Genomic DNA, 20,842 nt, shown 5'->3' with positions numbered 1-20,842 from the left:
GTTTTAAAATTTACATGTTCATGTCAACAGAAAGTTTGGTGAAAAGCCAGCTTGATTTGTTACAGAAGGCAACTGAAGAAGGAAAAACTTCCGAGCCTTAACTCTTATTATAAGTCGAGGCAAAATGGGGAAAGAGACTTGGACAAAAGGTGCGAAGCAATTCTCAAAGCAAAAGTTTATAAGAGTACGGCAACTTCAATTCTCGACAGACAGAAATCTATAACACTTAGAATTCAAAAGTTCAAACTGGAACTGTACACAATGGACAATGAATGTCAATTCAGCCAATCCTCAACGAGATTCCATGATAACGTCACTCTTCCCTCTCAACCAAGGAGTTGATAACAAGATAGAGATCTATCAATACAAACATGTAATGTCTTCACTGAAGAACCAATCGTTGAAGAAGGACCTTATTTAAAATCAAAAGACACCAAGGCTTTCAGTAATCCATCACGATTCCCCAATGGCAGCCAAGCCACCCTTTTCCTTAAATAAGCCGCCTGTTTAATATCGCTGAATACCCATTTTATAAAACATGAGCCAAGTTCGTTTCAGCAGAGCAGAAATCGGCTTCTTGCCTTCGACCTAACACTCCATGCACGTCAGTATCAGACTCTGTAGAAAAATGCCTCACAAACAACTAACATTTATCAGCAGCTTTTTTCAATTTATCTAGAACCAACAGCAGAAAACAAAAATTTGAATATTCAGTGTGTTTTTTTTCCAGAAGAACGGCAAGATTCTTGACTCTTTTCGCAAAAGACTGGTATAAGTTTTTTGAAAATTTCGTTTCTTTTTGAATAGCGCGAAATGACACTCTGAAGAGTCAGTCCTCTCAAGCAGTGTCCCAAACACAAATATAGCATTTCAATAGCCTGCTGCCCATCATTCGTTTAATCCACAGCCAAGCAAGCGTGCAACTGCCTACAAGGAGCAAACTACAACTCTTTACAACGCAGCCCACAATTGCTCAAGAAATGATCGAACGCCTCTCTTAACGTCATTCCGGTTTCTCAAAGCCCTGCAGTGGATCTTGTTCAAAACACCACAAAAAAATTTGTCAAAACAGTGTAGTATCCATAGCAAAGCCGCTGAACCAGCAACGTTGATCCCAGCAAATTTTTTCAAGGGACTAATATTCAAGCTGTACTTGACTGCATTGATTCCTCAAAAAATAAACCAATGTTTGTTGCAAACTGCATTGCAGAAAAACAAACAAGAAGCCAAACTGAAAATTGGTATCGTATCGCGACTAACAGGAATCTAGCTGATGATGGCATGCGTTGTTCAGAACTTAAACAAATCGAACAGAAATGGTTTAAGACAAGATTTTCTTTCTGCCGATGTCGTTTGTTGTTGAAGCATTTGCCTGTTTGTGTCACGAGAACACAATCAACGGCAAAAACTATCACACCAATAGTTGGTATTAAATGTTTTTCAAAGTGCACAGAATATCGTTATTGCCAGCTACTAGTACCTCATCAGTACATCATATAAGTTATTGGAATATCAACATTTTTTTTGATAAAAATTTTCCGAAGGCAACAACTTCCTGTCCGCGACAGAATTGCTCAAACATAGCCAATATCTCAAAACGCAAATGCATGTCATTAAGTCCCGTGTTGGATAAGAACGGTATACTAAGAGCCTGAGCAAGGCCATATTTTGCTCCCAGTGAACTTGATTTCACCAAAGGACCAATACTACTTCATGCCAAGGACCTCTTCTACTGCTTGTGTTTTGAACTTGCTCGTGATAACTGTGCACATTAAGGAACGGAAGCAACTGAAGCATTTGTACAGCAAGGGTGCTACTTAATTGGTTTCTGCAAAACACTTGAGATTAATAGTTCCTAATGCCTTCTTCGCCACCGTTTCTTACCGCAAAACATCGAAAATAATATGACATCGCGTTATGGTTGCAAATATTTTGCCTCTGCAAAACTGCGCTCTAAACTTTTTGACACCTTTTAAATTAAAGAGAAAAAAGATCAGTTTCAGAAGCACTGCGGCTTTTTCTTTTTTGCTGGTAAGACCTCAAGAAGATTTCTGAAGATAACATTCACAAGCTCTTGCATCGCTTAGCACCAAATGACTGTTAAATCCAGCTTTTGGACCTTTGGTTGAGCTTGGGTGTGGTTATTCCAGAGCATCAAATTGACGTTCCTGATCATAATTGGGTGAAGAGACTCTCTTTCGACGTGTTCTAATCAAACATGGTTGAAGCAGAAGCTGTTGTGAAATTCAGACCTCTTGCGAATGGCTCGGCCCTGGAAAATGAAGCACGTTTAATGCCGAACCATTTTGTGCTCCAGCGGTTTTCAATTTTCTTACAACTGGTATCTTGCGGTCAACCAAGCCAGCCAACATTGAAGACATGCATCAATTCCTCAGCAACAATTGAAGAAGACTGGTTCGGGATTATCAAGCGAATTTGACAAATCCGTTACAATGGATCCCAAAATGGGAAGTAGCTCAAGGTCAATGATGTCGTTTGAAACCTGAAACACTTCACCGAGCGTGGTTTTTGGCCTCTGGGATGAGTGGAACAACTGGTCCTTGACATGAACATCCTTGAGATGAAAACAACAGATTAGTTGAAGTGAAAACGGCCCACGTCAACTTCATCCGCTCAGTGTCCGCTCTTGTTCTTTTGTTGTTGCTGATAAGCTACCTTTTTTAAGATTTTTCGAGCGCCTGCTTTGGTAGTGTGGTTTATGTGTCTTTTTATTCAAATTACATATGGGTATATGGATTATACCTGGAATTGGCAACATTGTTTGTTTGGTGAATTTATTCTTTTTTTTCATTTTCATATCGCTCTTTATTTGCCCGTTTAGTGCCCAACCTCAAGAGAGCGAAAAAAAAGTTAAAGTTGATTTGCCACAAAAATATTTGACTTAATGGTCAAAAATTCTAGCATATAGTTACCTAAAACGTGAAAACAGCAAAATTTGAATTTTGACTGATCAGTGCTTGAAATTTGTTTTTTTAACACTTAGAGACCATTATTACTTATACAGAACTGCCCACTATTATACCTTCCGTGCAATACCAGTTCATCCCATCATCCGGATTTCAGATCACAAAAAATGATGATCAGATAAAATATTTATGGGTAGAAAAAATCGCTTGAAAGGATTCATTTGAGTGTCAAGAAACTTGTCTTACTGGGTAAGTAATTACAAGGAGTTGTTATTTAAAAAATAAAAAGTGACTATTTTTTGGAGTGTGCTGATGGGGAATAGCCAGTTGTGATTGACAAGTTCTTATAATGGAATTTAATAGTTGTAACGACTAGAGTCAGTTCTCACCAGCCCATGTAAATCAAGTGGAAATGCATTAGTTTGTTCACATTTAATCGTGAAAATGCCCTCGAGCCCTCAAGGGGTGACAGGAAACAGTTACATTTCTCAGAAGATGCATTTCAACTTGCACTATGGGGAATTCGTCTTAACCGTCCATGCGTCTAATTCAAAAACAAATATGATAGATGCAGAGATGGAGGCGATAAAGCATCACACTTCAATTCAACTCTTAATATCTCAACATTGTCTCAACTTGCTAATTTCAGTATAGTGTTTATGCACCCCCAAAATCACATTGCTCATTTTAAAAATCAAATGAATCTTTTTCTACTTTATTTCCATCTAACTCCATTTCAAATTGACTATTTTGTTTCAGCTGACACATCTGAGAAGGAGAAAGAGAGGGAGGGAGTGAGAATTGTTTTTACTCACATCCATGTGTTCGTGTTTTCTAATCCACCCCACTGATTTCATCACACTTTTCCCATCTGACAGCTCTATCCTCCGAATCAGGTTGACTGTCAACACACACAAACCACTCATTTTATGACTCTGTCACAATAAATTGTTCTGATCTAATGGACGAGTTAAGGAGCAAGGAGGTGTTCATAAAGCAATACCTCATCATCACTCTATTCTGCACGTCGAGCAAACAAATCATAAACAGATGAATGATACAAGAAGATCAAAACACAAAGACAACTTATGTCAAATATGACAACAGCCTGGGGAGTAATTAATTTTGATATATTTAATTGCAAAAACTTCAATCAACATGAGATTTCTCGCTTTTTTTCCAACAGCAGGTATTACAGGAAATTAACTAGCTCAATGCCATCAATTTTGAAAAGCGCTGCTGTGATTATACTACTTCCTCCCGTGTACTCGTATGTTCTTCCAAACTCCACTTGAATTGACAGTAGTCTCATTTGACTTGTGATGTGTAGTCTGCACAATTTAGGAGGTTGTCTAGTTGATTTCCTTCTTTTGCTAGCAAGGCTAGCTTCCACTGTTGGGTCCATTTTTCTCACGTCAATGAGGGAGTGGCAGTAGGCTTCTCCCAAAATGCATCTACATGGAGAGGCGTCTTCTTTGATTCAGCTGCTGACTGCGCCACGTTATACTCAAATACGACAGATTGCTCCAATCGTGTCGCGAATGCTTATAGCCCAAATCAGTTTCGGCAATTGCGCCACAAATGGCAATTCAATTATTACAATTAGATTCTCTAATTGTCAGCTTAGTCAATCGCGGTGCGATTGGCACTATTCTATTCAACTGAGTCCAAATGAGAAGCGCATTACTAGATTTGAATTAGAACTGATTTTCAGCAGTGAAAATGAGAGAATGATTAAAATTAGTACAAATTAGGAAATGGAAGTTTTGTTCATAACATGATCACAAGACAGCAAGGAACTGCAAAGTTTGTTTATAAGTTGAACAGACAATTTCCTGCACAGACAGCATGAACAGACAAGTAGTGATGAATATTTGGATGAACTGAAACTAAACTAAATAACACAAGCACTTGCCCTTCAAATGGATAAAACTGAACTAAACACGGTTATGGATATAGGATGATTCATCCATACCGTATGACATTTCCCCTTGTCGGGAAAAAGAAAATTAGTATATAAGTCAGAAAATTAATAAGTATTCACCGGTTACATAAATAATAAAATATTAAAAAAATATTTAAAATATAAAGAGTTCATAAAGTTTCAGTAAGTTTTTTAATCAGATTCTGAGTTCTCTTCATTTTCGGTTTGTGATACCGTCATTTCCCTTGGGAGATTTGGGTTTGGGTCTGCTATCCACCTTTCATTAGTGTCTCGTGGCGATACTTGTCCAATAAATTCAGTATTAGAATCAGGCATTTCCGTTGAGTATTCTTCTGTATTTCGGATTTTCTCCACCAACGACTGCGTTGATTTCTTTTATTTAAGAGTCCTTTTGCTCTTTCTCACGGACGACGTATCAGAGTCAGACGTGTCGCTTATAGTTAGCTGTCGTTCGCTTGTTTTGCGTAAAATTGGAGTGGGATGTTTGCTTTTAAAGATACGTCGTCCCTCCGTCCCAATGCTCAAATACAACAAAGATATCAATTTTTGCTCACAGATTATCAAAGTTTATCTCCGCATAAGATTCCTATTTCCTCGATTTTTGTGCAGCGATTTTTCCAATTTACCTTGAGTTGTTGATTTCGGATTTTTCCATCTCTTTTCGTCGCTTGTGTATGGTTTTCTAATGGTTCCTCGTAAGTTGGCTCGGGTGGGTACGTTAACGCTGTTGGAGGATCGTTTAGGAGGTTGTGTAGTTGAATTCCCTCTTTTGCTAGCAAGGCTAGCTTCCACTGTTGAGTCCAATTTTCCCACGTCAATGAGGGAGTGGCAGTAGGCTTCTCCCAAAATGCATCTACATGGAGAGGCGTCTTCTTTGATTCAGCTGCTGACTGCGCCACGTTATACCCAAATACGACAGATTGCTCCAATCGTGTCGCAAATGCTTATAGCCCAAATCAGTTTCGGCAATTGCGCCACAAACAGCAATTCATTTATTACAATTAGGTTCTATAGTTGTCAGCTTAGTCAATCGTGGTGCGATTGGCACTATTCTATTCAACTGAGTCCAAATGAGAAGCGGAATACTAGATTTGTATTAGAACTGATTTTCATTAATGCAAATGAGAGAATGATTAAAATAAGTACAATTTAGGAAATGGAAATTTTGTTCATAACATGATCACAAGACAGGAAGGAACTGCAAGATTTGTTTATAAGTTGAACAGACAATTTCCTGTAGAGACAGCATGAACAGACAAGAAGTGATGAATATTTGGATGAACTGAAACTAAACTAAATAACGCAAGCACTTGCCCTTCAAATGGATAAAACTGAACTAAATACGGTTATGGATATATGATGATTTATCCATACCGTATGACATTTCCCCTTGTCGAGAAAAGAAAATTAGTATATAAAGTCAGAAAATTAATAAGCATTCACCGGTTACATAAATAATAAAATATTAAAAAATATTTAAAATATAAAGAGTTCATAAAGTTTCAGTAAGTTTTCTAATCAGATTCTGAGTTCTCTTCATTTTCGGCTTGTGATACCGTCATTTCCCTTGGGAGATTTGGGTTTTGGTCTGCTATCCACCTTTCATTAGTGTCTCATGGCGATACTTGTCCAATAAATTCAGTATTAGAATCAGGCATTTCCGTTGAGTATTCTTCTGTATTTCGGATTTTCTCCACCAACGACTGCGGTGATTTCTTTTATTTAAGAGTCCTTTTGCTCCTTCTCACGGACGACGTATCAGAGTCAGACGTGTCGCTTATAGTTAGCTGTCGTTCGCTTGTTTTGCGTAAAATTGGAGTGGGATGTTTGCTTTTAAAGATACGTCGTCCCTCCGTCCCAATGCTCAAATACAACAAAGATATCAATTTTTGCTCACAGATTATCAAAGTTTATCTCCGCATAAGATTCCTATTTCCTCGATTTTTGTGCAGCGATTTTTCCAAATTACCTTGAGTTGTTGATTTCGGATTTTTCCATCTCTTTCCGTCGCTTGTGTATGGTTTTCTACTGGTTCCTCGAAGTTGGCTCGGGTGGGTACGTTAACGCTGTTGGAGGATCGTTTAGGAGGTTGTCTAGTTGAATTCCCTCTTTTGCTAGCAAGGCTAGCTTCCACTGTTGAGTCCATTTTTCCCACGTCAATGAGGGAGTGGCAGCAGGCTTCTCCCAAAATGCATCTACATGGAGAGGCGTCTTCTTTGATTCAGCTGCTGACTGCGCCACGTTATACTCAAATACGACAGATTGCTCCAATCGTGTCGCGAATGCTTATAGCCCAAATCAGTTTCGGCAATTGCGCCACAAATGGCAATTCAATTATTACAATTAGATTCTATAGTTGTCAGCTTAGTCAATCGCGGTGCGATTGGCACTATTCTATTCAACTGAGTCCAAATGAGAAGCGGAATACTAGATTTGTATTAGAACTGATTTTCAGCAATGCAAATGAGAGAATGATTAAAATAAGTACAATTTAGGAAATGGAAGTTTTGTTCATAACATGATCACAAGACAGGAAGGAACTGCAAGATTTGTTTATAAGTTGAACAGACAATTTCCTGTACAGACAGCATGAACAGGCAAGAAGTGATGAATATTTGGATGAACTGAATCTAAACTAATTAACACAAGCACTTGCCCTTCAAATGGATGAAACTGAACTAAATACGGTTATGGATATATGATGTTTTATCCATACCGTATGACAGGACTCATTTGATTATCAAAAAGTTGACTTACATGGCAAATAATTATAAGGGTATTTTTATTAAGAAATAAAAAGTGTATATTTTTGGAGTGTGCTGATGGGGAATAGCCAGGTGTGATATTCAAGTTCTTATAATGGAATTTATTAGTTGTAACGGCTATTGTCACCTCTCACCAGCCCATGTAAATCATTTTTAGTGGAACTGCATTAGTTTATTCACATTTAATCATGAAAATGCACTGGAGCCCTCAAGGGGTGAAAGGAAACAGTTGAATTACTCAGTTGACTCACATCAATTTGCACCATGAGGAGTTCGTCTTAACCATCCATGCGTCTAATTCAAAATAAATATATGGTAGATGCAGAGATGGAGGCGATAAAGCATCACACTTCAATTCAACTCGTAACTTCTCAACATTGTCTCAACTTGCTAATCTCAGTATAGTGTTTATGCACCCCCAAAATCACATTGCTCATTTTAAAAATCAAATGAATCTTTTTCTACTTTATTTCCATCTAACTCCATTTCAAATTGACTATTTTGTTTCAGCTGACACATCTGAGAAGGAGAAAGAGAGGGAGGGAGTGAGAATTGTTTTTACTCACATCCATGTGTTCGTGTTTTCTAATCCACCCCACTGATTTCATCACACTTTTCCCATCTGACAGCTCTATCCTCCGAATCAGGTTGACTATCAACACACAAACCACTCATTTTATCACTGTCACAATAAATTATTCTGATCTAATGGACGAGTTAAGGAGCAAAGAGGTGTTCATAAAGCAATACTCCGTCATCACTCTATTCTGCACCTCCAGCAAACAAATCATAAAAAGATGAATGATTAAAGAAGATCCAAACACAAAGACAACTTATTTCAAATAATGACAACAGCCAGGGAAGTAATTAATTTTGATATATTTAATTGCAGAAACTTCAACCAACATGAGATTTCTCGCTTTTTTTCCAACACCAGGTATTATAGGAAATTAACTAGCTCAATGCCATCAATTTTGAAAAGCACTGCTGTGATTATACTACTTCCTCCCGTGTACTCATATGTTCTTCGAAACTCCACTTGAATTGACAGTAGTCTCATTTGACTTGTGATGTATAGTCTGCACAATTGATTAAACTGACGACTGTGTTGGAGATGCGAAGCTACACGAACGACTACTACGAGGACGGTAGTAGTTCAATTAATATGCTTTGCCATCAGCGGTAAGAGATAGGGGCTAGTAGGTGGTGGGTTGTATTTTTCTGAATTTTAACACTATATTCGCTGAAACCATCCATGGTTATTAATGAAAATATCTTTTTGTGTGGTAGTTCTAACCTGGGCAATGTACTTTTCTTATTTTGAATCAAACTGCTATAATAGTGATAAAAAATAATAATCGCTCTTGTTTTCCGAAAACTTTAAGCGTCTTCAAAGCGAATAAATAGTTTTTCCCTACCGAAGCAGAAAATTTGATCTCTTATAAACATTTGCTCTTTTATAAACAATAACAATGACCACTAAAGGATTTTGGAAGTCTCTTTTGACATGCGTACTCTCCAACTGAAAAATTCTGCATTAGTTTTGAATTCTGGCCAAAACACCAGATTTCTCAAACGTTTTCTTTACAGAATTCCAACTTTTCTCAAAAAAAACTTTTCTCTTTTTGGTTTCCAAAAATCCTCTTTGTAGTGGGATACCGCAAGTAGAGGTGAATAGCAGAGCGTTTTTAATCATATAAGGTTTCACCATTTTGAACCAATTAGCTCAATTTTGTTAGGAGTTGTAGAAACACTTATGACAAAAAATGAACCAATTTTTCCGTTTCACTAGGGCGGCACGGGAAATTCCATGAGAAATTTAAAACTTACTCGAGGAAACCACAGATTCTGATTATTATGTGATAGCTTTGTATACTGATGAAATTATGTGACAATTATCTTCAGCTGCGATAACTGGATAACTGCTTTATCTGCAGAATTGTAAACAATCTCTGGCGCAATACCGTTTTGTCCTGTTCATTTGCCGCTTCTGTGTGTGAAAAAGTAACAAAAGACAAGGAAAAATCACGCCTTCCATGAATAGACAGACCATGTTTGACAGGCGCTGAGAGGAACTGACAGGTTCTGGAAAAAAATTTCTATTCTGAAATTCTTACCAAACTAATCACCTAATGTGTTGTCAATTGATGAAGTTATGTAATAAACAGTTTTGAAAGTTCAGTACATTATGTGCACAATTAAAAGCGATTCTTCCGCTGACGAATTTGTGTCCATCAGTGGCTGTCAGTGTTTTTTCCATCAAAGTTTTCAGAACGATAAATTGATGTAAGAAGACGTTAATTGAACTGATAGAAATCATGTTTGCGACTTAATGTTGACAAAATTGTAAGTTTTAAATTACCAAGGAAATTTCAAGTGCAGTTGATTAAAGTAAACAAGTCTTTGAATTGAACAAAGCTGAGTTTAGCCGGCAAAAATTGATATTTTATTCATTTCTTATGATTTAGATGTTTTTTATCTGTAAGTCTTTATCTTTTGTTTAACTTCCGCATCCCCACATTCAATTAAAAATATTGTCAAGAGATCTCCAGCAAAAGATCAAATGGATTTTGAATACATTTAACTTTTTTACCTGACTTAGGGCGCCCATTGTAAATTAACAAGCGATGATTAGATTCTAATCTTGATATAATTAATTGATGACAGGTATATACACACATATATATATATATATATATATATATATATATATATATATATATAAATATAATATATATATATATATATATATATATATATATATATATATATATGTATGTATGTATGTATGTATGTATGTATGTATGGACAACTTTGAACTTTTTTCATCCTACAAATTTAACCCACCATCTGCATTGTTTAGTAAGATCTGTCCTGTAAATCTCTAAAAAAAAGCTTTCACAACCTGTCATTCTTGAGTATTTCTTTTTCCTAACACAATTAAGGGAAAACTTATTTTTCCTCCGAAATGACTTCACTCGCCAGAATAGGGATGGGTAATTTTGCTACTTTAGAAAAAAGTAAGTTAAATACAGATAATTTTCCTTTTCAGTAGTCCTAATCGTTCTCTGCCAACTGTTTTTTCCTCGCAAAGTTTATTGCAACAAAAATCTTTCCTAGAGACAAAGAAACAGTCCGATGAGCCCTAGCTGTTTCCAATTAAGCAATAAATTAAAAAGAAGGCTGGCATATTGAAGTGTTTCATATGAGAAGGTAGTCACCAATATCAATTTTAAGAGAAACCAGGTGTGGAAACATCTGACAATAACTTACGACAACAAACTTCACACTACGAAAACATGACTTCTTGAATGTGACGGAGCTGGAACAGGATCAATGTCCGGGGAGTTTTCGTAAGATATACAAGTTTGAAGACTGCGAAAGAGCTGGCTCGACCCCGAAAACAGCAGTAGTATACATAGCTGTGTAGTGACTACTACGGGGGGACATTACATGTTTTAAGATAGGGAATAATCATGTATGCAAGGATATATGGGACATTTGAGTGACTACTACGGGGGGGGGACATTACATGTTTTAAGATGGGGAATAATCATGTATGCAAGGATAGATGGGACATTTGAGAAAAGGATCTTAGTATACATAGCTGTGTAGTGACTACTACGGGGGGCATTACATGTTTTAAGATAGGGAATAATCATGTATGCAAGGATAGATGGGACATTTGAGTGACTACTACGGGGGAGGGGGGTGACATTACATGTTTTAAGATGGGGAATAATCATGTATGCAAGGATAGATGGGACATTTGAGAAAAGGATCTTCGACCCGGTGGGATTCGAACCCGGATCTAGTGCATGGGAAGCCGATCTTGTACCACTGGGCCAAAGGAGTATAAAATCTATGAGGTTATATTCATATATATTCTGGACCCGTTATGTACGCTTACTTTACATATTAAATTGGTTGTAGGTACATATGTAGTAAATATGTACTTTGCAGTAAACATGTATATATTCTGGCTTCGAACTACAGATGGGGGCATTTTGGAATTTCAAACTATGAAAAAATGTCCCCTCATATTTTATTAGCTTCAAAGTGCTTTGCGCGCAATGAGTACATGTAAAGTATACTAAACCAACCAGTCACATTCGAGCTACAATAGGAAGCCATTTCAGAAAAATTAGTTATTTTACCGTTTTACACATTTCAAAACACTAGCCCAGTATTGATTTGAAAAATGACAAACCGAGTTGTAAGAGATGAATTTGATGGGGGTATTACAAACTTGCTTTTCGATGATGGAAACCGAGAGAAACCCCCATGGTGGTGCTGTTCCAACACCATAGTCCCTCGATCAGAGATCATATTCTTTGTTCAAGTGAATATTATAGTGCTCATGATCAGTCTTTGTTTCGCCATGCTGTTCTTGATATCGGGAAGTTGTGAGGAGAAGTCAATTTGGATTGCACTGCTTTCGAGTCTAGTTGGTTATATTTTGCCAAATCCCAAACTATGAATAAAGTTATTCTTACAAACGATAGAATCTTCATGGCAGTTGTAGGCCCGAGTGGTTCAGGGAAAACCGACCTAATTTTCAACATGTTGCAAAGCTCATCGTTTTACCCAAGATTTATCAAAATTTTATTACTTCTACAAAGAGTTCCAGGACATTTTTACAGCTACACAATGTAAAATACCACAAATCGAGTTCATCAAATATTCTGGATTGGATCTAACAAAGAAACTTTCGAATTGCCTTCTTGTTTATGATGCGAGGAAATATTTAAGGACAAAGAGTTCGTAAAAATTGCAACATCAGAAGACACAGAAGACTCCACGTGATTTATGTCAAACATAACTTATTCCAACAGAGCAAGTGGTCACGAACGATTGATCTCAACACCACTCATATCATTTTGTTCGAATCATTGCGCGACATTCAACAAATAGAAAATCTCGGAAAACAGTTGAACTTCCTCCAATTACTCAAGGATGCATACAAATTAGCGACAACTCAGCCATATGGACATTTAATTGTTGACCTTGATCCGAAAACAAGTCAAGGCTTACAATCTTCTTCTCAACTTATTGGTCCCGAACCGTCATTTTTCTATATTCCTTCGGAGGAAGCCATTATTACACCAATAACGAATGAAAAAGAGACACTTGCTTATGCTGAAGTGCTGGTGCGTCGGCAGTAACCCGAAATCGAGAGGCAAGCGAAATTTCCTAGCCCAAGATATTGATTTCATTTGGTTTCTAAGCGATTGTGTTATGAACGTCCTCTCTGGTGTTGTCTCAATCAACAAAACAGAACTGCAAAAATTCGAATCCCAACTGCGACAACTTTCCGAAAAACATTTTAAAGCAGTACAAAGAAGTAAGCATTTCCAAACAACGAGAGGGCATTCTCTGATTCGACTCATTGCCAGATCTTGTCTAGAGTATCTGAAGAAAAATGCCAACTGAAGAATTTGTGCTTATTCCCCGGAACATGTTTACAACTGAACAACCTCAGGTTTCGCAAATATTGAAGGACCCAACTGCACGAAGCAAATCAGAACAACTATCGCTTCTGCAGAGAACATTGAAACAAGAGCAGCCAGAAGCAGTTATTCATCAGAACAAAGAGCAACAGACTGATGACGTCATCGTGTCCGATGAGGAAGAAAAACAGCAACAATTTACAGATGGGTTTAATCAGAAAGAGTTTGATGAAATCAGTCAGAATGTGATCGATGACATAAATTTTCTCGACAAGGACAAACTTGAAAAATCAAAAACAATTTTGAAGAAGATAAACCAATCGCGTAACATCTCTCTGGACGATGAAGGCGAAATTCTCATCGATGAGAGGAGCACTAACATTCCAGCTTCAACTTTCCTCTACGCATTACAACAAACATCAACGAAACTTTCGCATGACCATTATGAAGTGCTGAATTATTTGAACCTTGCACCACACCACACTTGTAATACTTATGCAAAGAAGCTCATCAAAGTTCAGAAAGAGCAAAAATTACGTCATTTTCCAGATGGAGGAGCCAGTGAACAGAAACCTGCTGTCGAGAGAGCAGAAAAAACAGAGACTGCTAGCTTTGATGAGGAAGGCTTCGCAGACGCAGAGGAAGAAATAAAAACGCCAACAAGCTGGAAAACTCCATTCAGTGGAAATCAAAAAACTAAATGACGTCTACATAAAAGGAAAAGCAGCCTTTGGAAGTGTTACCAACATCAAAAAGGAAAGCGGTCTATTACAGAAAAAAAATTGAGAAATTTTTTCAATCGAAAAACTCGTACACCAAATATCGTCAACTCCGGAAATATTTTCCACGATTGAAGGTAGTTGCTTACAGAATAAACGAGATCTGGTCCATGGATGTAGCCTATATGGACAAATTAGCAAAGCACAATAATGGGGTTAAATATCTATTGGTTGCAGTTGACGTTTTATCACGTTATTTACGTGTTCAACCTCTATGTATGCAAAAGATTGCTTTGAAGTCTTCAAAAAAATGATCAAGACGAGACAACCAGAGAAAGTCTGGACGGACAAAGGCACTGAATTCAAAGGCGAGTTCAAAACTTTCTGTGAAAACAAAAAGATTCTTTTGTATACAACCGAAAACGAAACCAAATCCGCGTTTGCGGAAAGAAATATTCGATCACTTAAAAACATTATATACAGATACTTGGAAGAAAAATGGACTTGGAACTATATAAAGGAGCTTCCCAAATTCGTAAATATCATTAACAGTCGTGTTAACCGCGTCACAAAGTTAGCCCCAAATAAAGTTTTCAAAAAAACATGAACCATTTTTAATTTCGATGGCTTTAGACAACAATAAATATAAACCAAAATTCGAAGAGGGGGACCTGGTACGAATAGCGAAACCAGACGATACCTTCAGAAAAGGTTATACTCAGAATTATACAGACGAAGTTTTCACAGTACTACGATTGGCTGCATCAAGTCCACCTACCTACAATCTGATTGACGCAAACAACGTTAAAATTCTAAGGAAGTTTTACGAACCGGAATTAGTATAAGTTGATGTGTTAAACACTGAAGAGGAGCAATGATTTCTAACAGCAATGAGTTTACAATTGACTTGTTATCGAATGCATCAATGGACGTTTTCAATGAAAATACTATGGCAGCATTTCGGAACCAATTATCACAACCGATACACTTACATGGAGAATGGCAAGTACCATTGACTTCTCTATCTTTTCCATCAAACATCAATAACGTCAACTCTGGAGAAATAGTTGTTTACAAGAATTCAATGACCGATCCAAATGAGTCGAGTAATCGATCAGGACAACTCAGAAAACTTCGGACTGGTATTTACAACAGCTGGGAAGATCTAGTCTCGGAGATTGTTCGCATTGCAAAACTAAAACAGTTTGATCGTAAGTTCGACATGATAACGCAAAAGCTTGTGTTAACATTTGGGGAAAATGAAGGATTGTCATTTCAAGACAATGAAACTCCCAGCATTCTTGATTTCAAGGGGACCCCGGACCCTGCACACAATGGTTTTGTTCACATTGGTTACAAGACAAACTTGGAAAGTGGGGCTCCGAACTCTCCTAACAGACATTTTGGTATTTTCTCCGTTGATATAACATGTGGCTCACAGATTATTTTTGTCTACCTTGATTTTATAGAGTATCAACACGTGGGTGACTCACGGGCACCCATTCTCAAAATCAATGAATCGGAGAGACGTTTGAGAAACGGCAGCCTCAACACAATAGCACCTGTTCACCACAAAACTTTCACAAACTTGGATTACAAGCATTTACTTTCAAACAATATCCAGAGCATCAAAGTTGAGCTGAGAACTCAGACTGGGAAACTAATACCTTTCACTGGAATCGGTAAAGTTGTAATCAGTCTTAAATTTCAGAGAACGAGCTAACTGATGGAAGCCTACTATAATGATCAAGCAGCCAATTCGATACCCCACTTCTCAGGACATTACAGACAAAGAGGAAGCGGTTTTGGAGCATTGGCTGCTGGCATCGGACGCGTGGCCTTACCTTTGGCAAGACGATTTATTTGGCCTCTAGCAAAGCGAATAGGCAGAGAGCTTCTTGTGCAAGGAGCGCCGGAGATAGCTGAATTTGCAACAAAGAAGAAGACAGCAAAGCAGGCATTAAAAAGTACAGTAGCAAAAACAGTAAAAAAATAATTAGGAGGATCACTTCACATCGGTCAGCGCGTCATTAGACGAAAGAAGTCCCCTGGAAGCAAAGCTTACAAAAACAAACCTTCTCCAATTAAACGCGCCGCGCCATTTCATCAAAAACCAAGCTGCAAAGAAGTCGATCAGATTTCTTCTCAAAAGTCAAAAATGCGCGCTAACATTGTTATCCCATCTGAGGCAACGCATAGTTCATTGGACTTGTTCGAGAAAACCCCTCTGCTCGTTACGTTTGACCAAGCTTTTGAGCAGAAAACTGGCCCCCTTTATTCTCCTACCGGATCGTCACTGGAATTTGAAATTGTTGGAGACCGAAACAATTTCATCGACTTACAGTAAATTTATCTTGAGGTAAAGTGCTGTATTGTGCAAAGCAATGGAAGCAATTTACGTTATACTACTGGAGATGCCAATGCAAGCGACACACCTTTCTTCGTAAATAATATCTTACACTCTTTGTTCGCTGATTGTACAGTGTCAGCTAACGGTAACAAAATTTCATCAGCTAATGGACACTACGCGCACAAATGTTTCATTGAAACTGAGTTTTCTCATGGCTCAGACGCAAAAAGTACATGGTTGAAATGTCAAGGATACGAATACGAATCTGATCCCAACACAATTCCAAACGCTACTATTTCCCAACGGGAACTACTTGTTCGAAGATCCATCCAACTTACACTATACGGTAAAGTTGCTGTAGACTTTTTCTCATGTGAGAAGCACCTAATAAGTGGTGTCACAATGCGAATCTCTTTCCGAAGATCACAAGATGACTTTGTTATAATGAGTGAAGACGGTGCAAAGCATTATAAAGTGAAAATCGATGAAGCTAATCTGTTCGTTCGCAAAATGACAGTATCGGATAATGTGGTGGGAGCAATTGAAAAAACCCTTCTGAAAACCCCAGCCATGTATCGATACAACGAAGTTACAACGAAGTTTGTTGTACAACGAAGTTGGACAACAAAGCTGGAAACAAGAAGATATTTTCACAAAGGAACCCATTCGAAGACTTATCATTGCAATGTCTGCAAGTGCTGCTTTCATTGGAACCAACACTGAAAATCCAATTTCATATCGAAAGTTTGGTCTAAATGAGATAACTGTTTACCGCAATGGATTTGCAACTGCTGGTACGCCAATGTCGACCAGAGACGACAAAAGGCTATACTTCAATTCAATGGGAGCCTTGGCTTTCATTGAAAATGGTCACGGTATATCATTGGCTGATTTCCCGCGCCATTATATAATGGTGTTTGATCTTACGAGTACACAAGAAGCCACGCATGATTTCATTCACCCCGAATTAACAAACTCATCATTAGCAGTCGAACTTAAGTTCGGTGCAACATTAGCAAACAACATTGAAATAATATTCTTGGGAGAAAAATGTTCAACAGTATACATCGTTTCTGCAAGAAACGTTTCCAAAAACTCTCTGCCTATGAGCTAATGGATGAAGATCAGATATTCAAGTTGATACAGCAATGCAAACACTTGAAAAATAAATTCAACGGTGTCTATGCCGCAGACAACTTCCCCCTGAAAATGTCGCCAAATTCTTTTACTATTGTCAACGCTGCATCTGCTGCATCAATTGGTACACATTGGGTTGTGTTAGCCAAAAGATATTGGTCTCCAATTATCTACTTTTCAGACCCTTTGGCTTTACCAATTTATTCGTATAAGCATATTTGCGATCACCTAAAGGGTATCAGTGCGGACACTATATATGTGGATCTTATGGAAGATAGACGAGAAGCCGGAAAACCCCTGCAATGCGCGAACTCGCAAATGTGTGGACTTTTTTTCATATATATTGCTCACTATCTTATGACTGATTACTTTCCCTATATTCCTGATGTAAATGAGATGCAGCTGCTGTCATTTAATAAACATATGAAGTAAAATTTCTCCAAAAAAATATCTGAAAGTTCATTAGATATATGATTCTGAGAATCCAAAAAACTGCCAAGCCAAAAGTTTGAAATAGCGTTTCAATATTAATTTCTAATAAACATTTTTTAATCTCTGAGAAAGGCAAATAAACTATGTCTCAAATCTCTAAATTTTACAGACATAACGCCCCCAGATATGTTGATTTTATAGTCTTCAGATAAACATAAGCCTAAGCAGCTCTAGATAGTTGAATTTTTTCAGAGGACAGCCGCCCAGCGAGATCTTACACAATGTCAATAAGTCCACCCGAGGACATAAAATTTTGTTGACGCGTATTGTGATTAAAGCTTGCTTAAAACAAATGATTAAAGTTTGCTTTTAGCTGATTGGCTAAAGATACCCGGATTACTTTGATTACAGTAGCAGTCTTTCACTCATTGTTTTCGCCTTTCTTTCTACTGTTCAGTTGACTAAAATCTTTCTGCTCTTACTTTTAAACTCCAATTTTACTGCTTTCAATCCTGTTCTGTTCACAGCTGAGGGTTTTTAGCGCCATAAGCTGAAGTTTTGTTCAACAAAAATGAACCCAATAGTTTGCGACATTTGTCAAAAAAACTTTCTGATAAAAGAAGCCTCCGACGACACAGAAAAACAATTCATCAAATTTACACCCACCCGCAACTCGTTCGAATGTCATGACTGTGGCTATGAGACCCATAGCTTATATGAAATGACAGGCCATGTGACGGTTCAACACGGACAGACAAATCCTCGATACTGTCTTTACTGTAACAAAATTTTCAGCAGATACCTGGACTACATGGAACATATGAATAACGTCCATGGTTTACCAACTGTAATGTTAACGCAGACACAATCTCTGAAAAAGGACTACTACCAGTTGAAAAAGCTTTCGGAAACAGCATGAGGGAGTACGAAGTGAAAGTGGGTGTCCGCGAGATTCACCTGGTACACGCCATGCAGGTTAAAAGTGAAGAGATCAAGAACATTGTCAGAATAAGTGTGCAGTAGAGTCCTCAGAAAATACAATTTGGAGCTGTGATACTCAAAGAAAACCAGTTGAAGACTCAGAAGACTTGTCTGAGTAATCACACAAGATAACAATTCATGTACAGTCAAAAATGGATCTAGTTGACTTCGGAGGCATTGCAGACGAAAGTTTTCACCAAATGGTTGAACAGATGCTCCTGTCACTGAACAGCTTTGCATCTCATGGTAGCGGTTGGACTTTGGATCAGATAATAAAAATTGAAATTCGCACAGTGAAATCGAAGCCAATCGCGGGCTCATCTTACTTAGCGTTACCACATAAGCTCTCGCAAACGTCAGCTCTTCTTAACATCAGAAACAGGGAAGATGAAAACTGCTTTTTATATTGCTTCACAGCGGCATATCATTTGAAGTATGGGCCACGACATGTGCCAAAAGGAACCTCAGTACGACAAATTACTAGCCCTCATACATATGGGCCCGAAAACAAAATTGCCAAGCAGCCAATTGGACAGTATAACATGCCCATGGTATTTCACCAGATGAGTCGATTTGAGGAGCTGAACAATGTGCGTGTAAACGTGTTTCGGTAAGTTATGCTTTATTATATTTGAAATAATAGCATCGTATAAAAGTTTTCATTGGTTATATATATATATATATATATATATATCCCCCTCTAACACTCCTCTTTTGATTGGAAACTAAAACACGCGTTCAACTTTAGGTACTCAGACGAGAAACTGATCCCCTTCCGTGTCTCAAAAAAACTCGATTTTGAATTCAATCTCGATTTACTTCTTCTAAGCGATGGAACCATGCATCACTACGTCCTGATCCGAAACTTGAAGAGCTTAGTGCACAAAGTGAGGAAAAAACTCTACGCATTGATAATCATCTGTGCAGGAACTATTTTCATGTCTGTAGTTCAAAAGCAAGATACGAAAAACACATATCTTGTTGTCAAGAGAAGAAGCCAGCTATTGTGCGAATGCCAGCTGAAAACAAAAATTCCTTCACCTTTAGAAAACTACAAGCTCGCTGGTTTGCTCCAGTAGTTGGCTTTTTTGATCTCGAGTCAATCATTGAGCCGGTCACGACCTGTAGAAACGACCCATAGTTCTCCGATTCAAGAGCTATTGAAATACACAAACCATGCAGCTATGCCTTGCTGTTCATTGCACAAGGTCAAGAAGAACAATTTCATTTTGAAGGTGAACGAGGTCCTGGAGTAATGCAGCAATTTGTGGAGTCGCTCGAGAAGATGGCCATGACAATATATGTCAAGAAACAACAAAACAGATACTTTGATGGCATACCGACAGTCGCAAGAACTAACGTTGAGAACTGTTGGATTTGCGAATCTCCATTAGATCAATCGATCGAAAACCCAACAGTGCTAGACAATTGTCACTTCACGGGTGAGTTTCTTGGCTGGGCTCATTTGACTTTTGAATTTCACGCCAGTATTTGCGCATAATCTTTCAAACTATGATCTCCACCACGTAATACTAGCACTTCAAGGAAGCAACATGCGAAACCGAGTTACAATAGTCCCAACCACAGATGAAAAATATATAGCACTCGAAATTGGAGTTTTCATAAAAATGCGGTTAGACAAAAACAAAAAGGAACGACCAGTATACGAAAACATAAGACTGCTGGACTCTTTTTGGTTCATGCCTTCATCTCTTGACTCATTGGCTAAAAATCTGCCAGCCGAAGCTTTCCAGTTTCTGGTGCAGCACTTCAGTGAATGGTCAGAAAGTGTTGTCGACAAGTTGAAGCAAAAAGGCTTCTTCCCTTACAGCTACATTGACAACTTCGACAAACTGGAGGAGTCTAAGCTGCCTCCGCGTTCTCTGTGGACAAACAGTTTACATTAGATTGAAGTTAACGTAACACAAGAAGAATACGAGCACGCAGTAGAAGTATTCAAACTTTTTGAATGTAGTACTGTCGTTGAATACGACGACATTTATCTGCAAACCGACGTTTTTCTGTTAGCGGCAATTGTAGTCCGCTTCCGAAAAGTTTGTTACGAAACATATGGTTTCGACTGCTGCCAGTACTATACTGCATCGAATTTATCAGGTGAGGCAATGCTGAAAACTT

The 20,842-nt window shown here is 38.0% G+C and overlaps 1 protein-coding gene across 1 annotated transcript in view; it reads right to left on the bottom strand.

Annotated features, from left to right (window-relative positions):
* LOC142342382 (uncharacterized) overlaps positions 1-20,842 on the bottom strand; it is a 133,897-nt gene that overhangs the window by 40,510 nt on the left and 72,545 nt on the right. The window contains exons 9-12 of the mRNA XM_075393692.1: positions 8,204-8,289; positions 6,902-7,119; positions 5,499-5,725; positions 3,743-3,828 (exon numbers count right to left, since the gene is read on the bottom strand). Coding sequence (XP_075249807.1) covers positions 3,743-3,828; positions 5,499-5,725; positions 6,902-7,119; positions 8,204-8,289 — 617 coding nt within the window. The remainder of the gene's footprint in view (positions 1-3,742; positions 3,829-5,498; positions 5,726-6,901; positions 7,120-8,203; positions 8,290-20,842) is intronic.

The sequence above is a fragment of the Convolutriloba macropyga genome, chromosome 7 (assembly GCF_964194025.1).
Source record: "Convolutriloba macropyga chromosome 7, txConMacr16.3, whole genome shotgun sequence".
NCBI classification, from domain to species: Eukaryota; Metazoa; Xenacoelomorpha; order Acoela; family Convolutidae; genus Convolutriloba; species Convolutriloba macropyga.
Note: the sequence above shows the minus strand (reverse complement) of the source record. Positions and strands in the feature narration are given on the sequence as shown.